The sequence below is a fragment of the Oncorhynchus gorbuscha genome, linkage group LG13, assembly GCF_021184085.1.
Source record: "Oncorhynchus gorbuscha isolate QuinsamMale2020 ecotype Even-year linkage group LG13, OgorEven_v1.0, whole genome shotgun sequence".
Lineage (NCBI taxonomy): Eukaryota > Metazoa > Chordata > Actinopteri > Salmoniformes > Salmonidae > Oncorhynchus > Oncorhynchus gorbuscha.
The window spans coordinates 31,431,824-31,443,200 of record NC_060185.1 but is presented as its reverse complement, the minus strand read 5'-3'; the positions used below and the strand labels follow the sequence as shown (position 1 = coordinate 31,443,200).

Below are 11,377 nucleotides of genomic sequence, written 5' to 3'. Positions count from 1 at the left end.
GTCAATAATACAGTATAAACAAGTCTATATACAATGTGAGCAAATGAGGTGAGAAGGGAGGTAAAGGCAAAAAAGGCCATGGTGGCAAAGTAAATACAATATAGCAAGTAAAACACTGGAATGGTAGTTTTGCAATGGAAGAATGTGCAAAGTAGACATAAAAATAATGGGGTGCAAAGGAGCAAAATAAATAAATAAATTAAATACAGTTGGGAAAGAGGTAGTTGTTTGGGCTAAATTATAAGTGGGCTATGTACAGGTGCAGTAATCTGTAAGATGCTCTGACAGTTGGTGCTTAAAGCTAGTGAGGGAGATAAGTGTTTCCAGTTTCAGAGATTTTTGCAGTTCGTTCCAGTCACTGGCAGCAGAGAACTGGAAGGAGAGGCGGCCAAAGAAAGAATTGGTTTTGGGGGTGACCAGAGAGATATACCTGCTGGAGCGTGTGCTACAGGTGGGAGATGCTATGGTGACCAGCGAGCTGAGATAAGGGGGGACTTTACCTAGCAGGGTCTTGTAGATGACATGGAGCCAGTGGGTTTGGCGACGAGTATGAAGCGAGGGCCAGCCAACGACAGCGTACAGGTCGCAATGGTGGGTAGTATATGGGGCTTTGGTGACAAAACGGATTGCACTGTGATAGACTGCATCCAATTTGTTGAGTAGGGTATTGGAGGCTATTTTGTAAATGACATCGCCAAAGTCGAGGATTGGTTGGATGGTCAGTTTTACAAGGGTATGTTTGGCAGCATGAGTGAAGGATGCTTTGTTGTGAAATAGGAAGCCAATTCTAGATTTAACTTTGGATTGGAGATGTTTGATATGGGTCTGGAAGGAAAGTTTACAGTCTAACCAGACACCTAAGTATTTGTAGTTGTCCACGTATTCTAAGAGAGGTCCCTGACCTAGGAAATGATGAGATGGCACTCTGTGATGGACTGAACCTTTGGTAGCTCCACAGTCAGCTCCAGGATTCTAGAGAGGTCCCTGACCTAGGAAATGATGAGATGGCACTCTGTGATGGAGTGAACATTTGGTAGCTCCACAGTCAGCTCCAGGATTCTAGAGAGTTCCCTGGGCTCAGAGTTAATAGTGAGCTGGTTCTGTGGCTGCTGAGGCTGGGCTGTCACTGAGCTAGAGATCACCTGGATCGGGTTCTTGGTCTTGTTGCTTTGGTCCCCTGGCCCAGATGATAGCTGGACAGATGTGATGAGATGCACAGGTGTACTGTCCTCGGTCTGCCCTTCCCGCAGAAGGAGATCTGCTGGAACAGGGAAGCTGGGGTCTGGGAGGCTGGGAAATGAATGTCAAAACATTCATCTTTAGCTACAGTACACTTTTAAAAAATATTCATACTACATAGTTAGTAGGTATTGCTCAATACATTGTGGCTAAATAATCTCGCCTTTATCTTGATGGTGTCACCTTAAAAAAAAAAACTGTTCCCTTGAACCAAGGAATGATTACGTAGAGGCCTTACCTGTGTTGGTGGCTGGACTGTTTTAGAGAAACCAGGTGGCACTGCTTGTCCTCTAGGCTGCCCTTTAGCTTACTGCTGCTGACATTGTACTGCTGGGCCAGACGCAGGCCATGCTGCTGCTGACGTTGTACTGCTGGGCCAGACGCAGGCCATGCTGCTGCTGACGTTGTACTGCTGGGCCAGACGCAGGCCATGCTGCTGTTGACGTTGTACTGCTGGGCCAGACGCAGGCCATGCTGCTGCTGACATTGTACTGCTGGGCCAGACGCAGGCCATGCTGCTGCTGACGTTGTACTGCTGGGCCAGACGCAGGCCATGCTGCTGTTGACGTTGTACTGCTGGGCCAGACGCAGGCCATGCTGCTGCTGACGTTGTACTGCTGGGCCAGACGCAGGCCATGCTGCTGCTGACGTTGTACTGCTGGGCCAGACGCAGGCCATGCTGCTGCTGACGTTGTACTGCTGGGCCAGACGCAGGCCATGCTGCTGCTCACATTGTACTGCTGGATCAGACGCAGGCCATGCTGCTGCTGGGTGAAGCTCAGGGCTAACAGGTGGACCTGGTCCTTCTCCCTCTTGTCCTCTAGGCTGCCCTTTAGCTTACTGCTGCTGACATTGTACTGCTGGGCCAGACGCAGGCCATGCTGCTGCTGGGTGAAGCTCAGGGCTAACAGGTGGACCTTGTCCTTCTCCCTCTTGTCCTTCTGAGCCTGCTGCTGCACTGCAGGACAGAACGCCACATCCACCTTACTGTAGTCATGGAAGTACAGGGATGACAAGTTGCAGTAAGGGATGAAACGGTTACCGGTTTCACGATAAACCATGGTCAAATTCAAATCTGAAGTGTGGTCGTTTTTTGGGTTTTACAAAAGTGCTGAGGGAAACTTAAATCGAAGATGATCACCATCTCTGCAGAACAAGCAAAAGAAAATTGCTGCGAAAAGGGCGAAAAAACACTTCAAATCTCTTGAGTCATCTTCGTGACCACCACACACTACTTTATAGCGAATGCAAGGTAAGTTAACTTTTAGCTCAATGCATGATGTGGGGACTTCGGAATGGAGGAAAATGTCATGGTTTGTCTGTCTAACTTGCTAATAGCTTGTCCATAAAGTAAACTGAAGCTTTCAGTGTCACCTACTGCTGCTGTATGCATTGTGTGTCTGCAGACTCTATTCACCCATTGCACACGGTAGTTTAGTCACCCAACCAACATATTTTGTTCATTTAAAATCTGTCAGTCGTCGACTTGGTTGTAAAAGTGTTCTAACAGGAAAACACGATATACTCCTATATTTATGTAAATTGTTGGGGTCATTGCAATTACTATAACTGTCTTCTTAAAACACATTTGTGTTTCTGTAAATTGAGCACGGGGTCATTGCATATACTCAAATTCAACACAGAAGACAGACAGGGGCTGCGTTCCAAACACTTAAGACACACCCTCGTCCACTCACCCTCGCCCTATGCCCTTGGGGGAATCCCCGTCGCCATCTTGGAGGACGGTCCAAATGATTAGCCAAGCAAAGGACGTTTGCAATGTAAGCCCCTCAGCCCTCATTTTTAGTCGGCTTTGCCAGTGTACAATTATGTTCACATCCTCTAAGAAAAGTCAGCGAAAACTTAACATCAATGGAGAAGTCAACTTTCAAGTGTAAGTCAAAACGAATGCAAGTTAGAAATTGTGCTACTAATGCACATGATGGCACAAACACGTCTCGTAAAAAGTAAATATGTTTTTGTAGAAATAAAACATTTTTCTTCAGAAGTTCCAGCTAGGCAGGCTGACGTTAATTAGCTAATTAATTTTCTAGCTGTCACACAGTAGGCGTATATTAATAATTATATGTTTAATATAAGTAGACATGCACTCATAATTGACTGTAGCGCATATAAAGCACCCACAAGCTACTGGAGGCTGAAAACACAATCGTTGCGGGATGAAGGGCGTCCATTTAAAAATCATTCCTTCTTCCCCCACCCCTTGTTTACTCGTCAGATGTCATGATACGTCATCAGAACTGTCCCCTTCATTTGAGGGCTGAGGGGATAGGTGTCTTTTAAGTGTTTGGACCTGTATGTATGTGTGTGTGTGTGCGTGCGTGTGTGCGTGTGTGCGTGCGTGCGTGCGTGCGTGTGTGTGTGTGTGAATGAGGTGAGTGTGTAATAATAATTACAATGTAACACCAATAATAATAATACATTTGCTATTCCCTTGTTTACAAGGGACACTCCAGTAAGCATTTCAAAGACAGGCTGCCTATGCACCCACATCAAAACATGCTCAAGACCTCACTGCAGCCCTTTCATACTACATTACAAAGGACATGATGCCATTTCAAATTGTTGAGAGGCCTGGCTTTCTGAGGCTGATGAAGGATGCCGTGCCTCACTACGAAGTGCCATCACGAACATTCTTTGTCACGCCAGAAATCCCAAACCTGTACTACCAGGTTAAAGCTGATGTTGGAAAAAGTTTGACTCAAGGCACATGGTTTGCTGCAACTACTGACCTCTGGACCAGTGAATGCTGGGGTGGTCAACCCAACATCAGCTTCACTATCCATTACCTCACCCCAGACTGGCAACTGGAATCAAACTGCCTGGAAACACAGTTCTTCCTAGAAGATCACTCGGCTCACAACATCAAATAGTGTTTTGAGAATATGCTGGGAGAGTGGGGGGGGGGGGGGGGATCAACAAGAAAGACCTGGGGATCTGGGGATCTACACACAAGATGCTTGAGCGTTTCCTCAGCCAACAGCAGCCAGTGACACTGGCTGGAGAAAGAGGAACATGGCATCTGATGCCCAAGGATGCCGACATAAGTGTCATGGAGCAACTGTGCCAGCTCCTTGAACCTCTGAGCAAGTTTACAGATGCACTAGCCTCAGAGACACGAGTGACACTGTCAGCCATCAAGCTTGTCCTAGACCACATCACCTGTGATGTGCTGGTGGCCAAGGAGATGAAAAGGGTAATGAGAGAATACCTTAACCTCTTACAGCTACCCCCCTACTTTTTTCAATTTCTGCCTGAAGACATACCCAAATCTGTAGCTCAGGCCCAGGACCAAGGATATGCATATTCTTGGTTTCATTTGAATGAAAACACTTTGAAGTTTGTGTAAATGTGAATTGAATTTAGGAGAATATAACACAATAGATCTGGTCAAATCAAATCAAATTTTATTTGTCACATACACATGGTTAGCAGATGTTAATGCGAGTGTAGCGAAATGCTTGTGCTTCTAGTTCCGACAATGCAGTGATAACCAACAAGTAATCTAACTAACAATTCCAAAACTACTGTCTTATACACAGTGTAAGGGGATAAAGAATATGTACATAAGGATATATGAATGAGTGATGGTACAGAGCAGCATACAGTAGATTGTATCGAGTACAGTATATACATATGAGATGAGTATGTAGACAAAGTAAACAAAGTGGCATAGTTAAAGTGGCTAGTGATACATGTATTACATAAGGATGCAGTCGATGATGTAGAGTACAGTATATACGTATGCATATGAGATATATAATGTTACTTACCCTACATTAGTCAAGGTAGCATTGTTTAAAGTGGCTAGTGATATATTTACATCATTTCCCATCAATTCCCATTATTAAAGTGGCTGGAGTTGGGTCAGTGTCAATGACAGTGTGTTGGCAGCAACCACTCAATGTTAGTGGTGGCTGTTTAACAGTCTGATGGCCTTGAGATAGAAGCTGTTTTTCAGTCTCTCGGTCCCAGCTTTGATGCACCTGTACTGACCTCGCCTTCTGGATGATAGCGGGGTGAACAGGCAGTGGTTCGGGTGGTTGATGTCCTTGATGATCTTTATGGCCTTCCTGTAACATCGGGTGGTGTAGGTGTCCTGGAGGGCAGGTAGTTTGCCCCCGGTGATGCGTTGTGCAGACCTCACTACCCTCTGGAGAGCCTTACGGTTGAGGGCGGAGCAGTTGCCGTACCAGGCGGTGATACAGCCCGCCAGGATGCTCTCAATTGTGCATCTGTAGAAGTTTGTAAGTGCTTTTGGTGACAAGCCGAAATTCTTCAGCCTCCTGAGGTTGAAGAGGCGCTGCTGCGCCTTCTTCACGACGCTGTCAGTGTGAGTGGACCAATTCAGTTTATCTGTGATGTGTATGCCGAGGAACTTAAAACTTGCTACCCTCTCCACTACTGTTCCATCGATGTGGATAGGGGGGTGTTCCCTCTGCTGTTTCCTGAAGTCCACAATCATCTCCTTAGTTTTGTTGACGTTGAGTGTGAGGTTATTTTCCTGACACCACACTCCGAGGGCCCTCACCTCCTCCCTGTAGGCCGTCTCGTCGTTGTTGGTAATCAAGCCTACCACTGTTGTGTCGTCCGCAAACTTGATGATTGAGTTGGAGGCGTGCGTGGCCACGCAGTCGTGGGTGAACAGGGTGTACAGGAGAGGGCTCAGAACGCACCCTTGTGGGGCCCCCGTGTTGAGGATCAGCGGGGAGGAGATGTTGTTGCCTACCCTCACCACCTGGGGGCGGCCCGTCAGGAAGTCCAGTACCCAGTTGCACAGGGCGGGGTCGAGACCCAGGGTCTCGAGCTTGATGACGAGCTTGGAGGTTACTATGGTGTTGAATGCCGAGCTGTAGTCGATGAACAGCATTTTCACATAGGTATTCCTCTTGTCCAGGTGGGTTAGGGCTGTGTGCAGTGTGGTTGAGATTGCATCGTCTGTGGACCTATTTGGGCGGTAAGCAAATTGGAGTGTGTCTAGGGTGTCAGGTAGTGTGGAGGTGATATGGTCCTTGACTAGTCTCTCAAAGCACTTCATGATGACGGAAGTGAGTGCTACGGGGCGGTAGTCGTTTAGATCAGTTACCTTAGCTTTCTTGGAAACAGGAACAATGGTGGCCCTCTTGAAGCATGTGGGAACATCAGACTGGTATAGGGATTGATTGAATATGTCCGTAAACACACCGGCCAGCTGGTCTGCGCATGCTCTGAGGGCGCGGCTGGGGATGCCGTCTGGGCCTGCAGCCTTGCGAGGGTTAACACGTTTAAATGTCTTACTCACCTCGGCTGCAGTGAAGGAGAGACCGCATGTTTTCGTTGCAGGCCGTGTCAGTGGCACTGTATTGTCCTCAAAGCGGGCAAAAAAGTTATTTAGTCTGCCTGGGAGCAAGACATCCTGGTCCGTGACTGGGCTGGGTTACTTCTTGTAGTCCGTGATTGACTGTAGACCCTGCCACATGCCTCTTGTGTCTGAGCCGTTGAATTGAGATTCCACTTTGTCTCTGTACTGACGCTTAGCTTGTTTAATAGCCTTGCGGAGGGAATAGCTGCACTGTTTGTATTCGGTCATGTTGCCAGACATCTTGCCCTGATTAAAAGCAGTGGTTCGCACTTTCAGTTTCACGCGAATGCTGCCATCAATCCACGGTTTCTGGTTAGGGAATGTTTTTATCGTTGCTATGGGAACGACATCTTCGACGCACGTTCTAATGAACTCGCACACCGAATCAGCGTATTCGTCAATATTTTTATCTGACGCAATACGAAACATGTCCCAGTCCACGTGATGGAAGCAGTCTTGGAGTGTGGAGTCAGCTTGGTCTGACCAGCGTTGGACAGACCTCAGCGTGGGAGCCTCTTGTTTTAGTTTCTGCCTGTAGGCAGGGATCAACAAAATGGAGTCGTGGTCAGCTTTTCCGAAAGGGGGGCGGGGCAGGGCCTTATATGCGTCGCGGAAGTTAGAGTAACAATGATCCAAGGTTTTACCACCCCTGGTTGCGCAATCGATATGCTGATAAAATTTAGGGAGTCTTGTTTTCAGATTAGCTTTGTTAAAATCCCCAGCTACAATGAATGCAGCCTCCGGATAAATGGTTTCCAGTTTGCAAAGAGTTAAATAAAGTTTGTTCAGAGCCATCGATGTGTCTGCTTGGGGGATATATACGGCTGTGATTATAATCGAAGAGAATTCTCTTGGAAGATAATGCGGTCTACATTTGATTGTGAGGAATTCTAAATCAGGTGAACAGAAGGATTTGAGTTCCTGTATGTTTCCTTCATCACACCATGTCTCGTTAGTCATGAGGCATACGCCCCCGCCACTCTTCTTACCAGAAAGATGTTTGTTTCTGTCGGCGCGATGCGTGGAGAAACCCGTTGGCTGCACCGCATCGGATAGCGTCTTCCCAGTAAGCCATGTTTCCGTGAAGCAGAGAACGTTGCAGTCTCTGATGTCCCTCTGGAATGCCACCCTTGCTCGGATTTCGTCAACCTTGTTGTCAAGAGACTGGACATTGGCAAGAAGAATGCTGGGGAGTGGTGCGCGATGTGCCCTTGTTCGGAGTCTGACCAGAAGACCGCTACGTTTCCCTCTTTTTCGGAGTCGTTTTCTTGACTACGAGGATGAAGGTACTTCCGGCGCCGACAGAGATGGCCGCCTCGCTTTGCGTTCCTAGGAAACTATGCAGTTTTTTGTTTTTTAAGTGTTATTTCTTACATTAGTACCCCAGGTCATCTTAGGTTTCATTACATACAGTCGAGAAGAACTACTGAATATAAGATCAGCGTCAACTCACCATCAGTACGACCAAGAATATGTTTTCCACGACGCGGATCCTGTGTTCTGCCTTACAAACAGGACAACGGAATGGATCGCATGCAGCGACCCAAGAAAACGACTCCGAAAAAGAGGGAAACGTAGCGGTCTTCTGCTCAGACTCCGAACAAGGGCACATCGCGCACCACTCCCCAGCATTCTTCTTGCCAATGTCCAGTCTCTTGACAACAAGGTTGACGAAATCCGAGCAAGGGTGGCATTCCAGAGGGACATCAGAGACTGCAACGTTCTCTGCTTCACGGAAACATGGCTTACTGGTTTAGATAATACAATGAAAAAAACATGTTTTTTCATTTTTATTGCTGTCATCTTTCAAATAAACACGACAAAACAAACATTCTGATATGATGATGGGCACAATTTCAGTGAAACACATAAGAGGGCAACAGTACAACAGCAAAGTTTCAGAATGATAACTTCCAAAATGAGTGTGCTACATGACATTTATCATGAAGTCACCCAAGTGTCCCACACAAGTGGCCAAATTAGTGAAGTTATACATTTTGAAAGGAATAACTATATTCAAAATTCCAAAATGGTATATTAACACAACCCCCCCCCCCAAAATGGAGAAAAAAACATGAAAAAAATATAAATATATACATTTACAAAATATCACTTTCAAAATTTGGAAGACCCTCAGTCCTCTACACAATATTGTGCTGCTGATGCCAGGTTCCATAGCAGTCTCATTCTGCTGTAAAGCAGATGGCCACCAAGCATGTGGTGCAGGTGATGGGGGACTTCATTTTGCAAAGAACACAGCGACGCCTCCATTCTGTGACCTTTTGGCCCTGAGGCACATCCATGCCTGCAGAAATACATTTGGGCAGATGAACACCACTTGTGGCAGGAGCTGGATGAACCAGCTTCAGTGGGGGATGGACACCTTGGCACTGGGGGCTCCGATTCGGAGTCAGTGTCAGTGTCACTGCGAAAGAAAATGTTCAGTTAGAATAGTTTCACATATGAGCCCTGTATCAACAGGTATAATAAACATATATATAGAGAGTACAGGGAACACAAGGTTGAATATATTATTATTGACCTGCTAGATCTACTGTCTAATTTATATTATGACAGATCAGCTAGATCTACTGTCTATTTTATATTATGACATTTCAGCTAGATCTACTGTCTTTATTATATTACAACAGACCAGCTGTATCTACTGTCTCCATTTCACTTTAGCCATTGTTGTGGGCCTGCCCTCCCCTCAACAGCCTCAAATAGGCTATTTCATGTGGGGGTGGGCTGGAGCGGCAGACACACGCATCTCGGCCATGCTCCCTCTAATCCACAATATGTATAGATACACACACAAACATAGGTTGTGTGTCATAAACATACATACAAACATACCAGCACCCACAATGTATATCCAACGTGTACTTTACATCTTTATATATTGCTACTAAAATGTAAAAAAATCACAAATAATATTTTATATGATTAATTTCAAACAAAGGCATTAGCATGAGAAGAACTTACCAGTCCAAAACGATGTCCTCTCCGTTCCAAAAATATTCCTCCATTTGGGAATCGCTAAATGAATCGTCCTCCAATAATCTCTGTCTCACATTTTTTTGTGTGTACATCTGTATATCTAGACTTAGATTTAGCTTTCCCTAACTTAGTCGCCATACTGATTGATATATAAACAGCTGAAGATGCGCTTTACCAAAACAATGCTGTGCGTAACATGCGTGGGCTCCTTCCGGTATGAAACTTCAATGGCGAATGACCCTCTTTACGCCGGAGTTTACTACATGGGTTGGTCTTCCAACACATAAACATTACATATTGCTGTTTACCTCAGCTCATTGGCTATCTACCCAGCTAGATTTCAAGACGATCACTGGTCATTGGGTTAAAATAGTCAATCAATGAAACAGCGGTCATATCATTGGTGCACAATGATGTCATTACTTGTTGTCTTCAAATCGGTTTCTTTCAGTCAATACGTCCCGCGAAATGACCCATCACGTTTGGTTGTGTTACAAACAAACCAGTTGATTGCAATGAAACCAAACAAGACTGGAAAAGTCACGTTTAGTGTGTGTATTTACATCGAATGTGTCGCCGAAAATGGAATGAGACGGAATTCACGACACAAGCGGTTCCTATAAAAGGCTATAAAAGGTAAACAATTTATTTTATTGCAATTTGTGATGTTGTTACGCCTGTGCTGGTTGAAATAGTTTTTTTTATGGGGCTTTGTTCTAAGATAATCGCATCGTATTCTTTCGCAGTAAATCCTTTTTTAAATCTGACAACGCAGTTGGATTAGCAAGATTCTAGGCTTTCGACCCATGTGAGACAATTGTATTGTCATGAATGTTTAATATGACTATTTATGTAGCGATCACCGTATGTTGTCGAATTTAATCCCAGCTAATGGGTTCGGTGCGCAGAGAGGTTAACAACAGATACACAGAGAAGGCAAAGAGAGTCATAGACATGGCTTGTTTCATTGACCCCCGCTTCAAAAGGCGCTTTTTAGATGAGCCTGAGGCTGTAAAAGTTGATACTGACAGCTGTGTCCAGGAGGCCTTGAAGCTGGCAGCTGCACAAGTCAGGGAAGAAACACAAAGCACCAGCAGCACCTCCACCACCAACACCCCCACAGTGGCATCAGAGGGGAAAGGCCTCGCTCGGTTGCTGAGAAACATTACCTCAACAAGACAGCAGAGAGGTGAAGAGGGTCAGATTCCAACCACCCCAAAAGACAGAGTGAAAGAAGAGATCAAGGTCTACCTGTCTCTGCCAATCATTCCAGCAGAAAAGGATCCACTGGTGTGGAGGAGGGGCCCTGTATCAGAGCTGCCTCAAATTGCCAGTGTTGCCAGGAAGCTTTTGTGCCAGGAAGCTTTCTCAGCGTGCCATCAGAGAGAGTGTTCAGGCGCAAGCGGGCACATTTCCAGCACATTTTAATGATACAGCGATAATACTGATAACCGTAATAATTTTGGTCACTATAACCGTGATATGAAATTTTCATACCCCATTATTTTTATTTCTACTTTGCACATTCTTCCACTGCAAATCTACCATTCCAGTGTTTTACTTGCTATACTGTATTTACTTTGCCACCATGGCCTTTTTTTTGCCTTTACAGTGCCTTGCGAAAGTATTCGGCCCCCTTGAACTTTGCGACCTTTTGCCACATTTCAGGCTTCAAACATAAAGATATAAAACTGTATTTTTTTGTGAAGAATCAACAACATGTGGGACACAATCATGAAGTGGAACGACATTTATTGAATATTTCAAACTTTTTTA

The 11,377-nt window shown here is 45.5% G+C and overlaps 1 protein-coding gene across 1 annotated transcript; it reads right to left on the bottom strand.

Moving 5' to 3' along the window:
• Positions 1-812: 812 nt before the first annotated feature.
• On the bottom strand, positions 813-2,882 carry LOC123992716. Its single transcript, XM_046294162.1, has one exon. It carries the CDS (start codon positions 2,298-2,300, stop codon positions 1,542-1,544), a length of 759 nt encoding a protein of 252 aa, XP_046150118.1. The 5' UTR covers positions 2,301-2,882; the 3' UTR covers positions 813-1,541.
• Between the last annotated feature and the right edge of the window lie 8,495 nt (positions 2,883-11,377).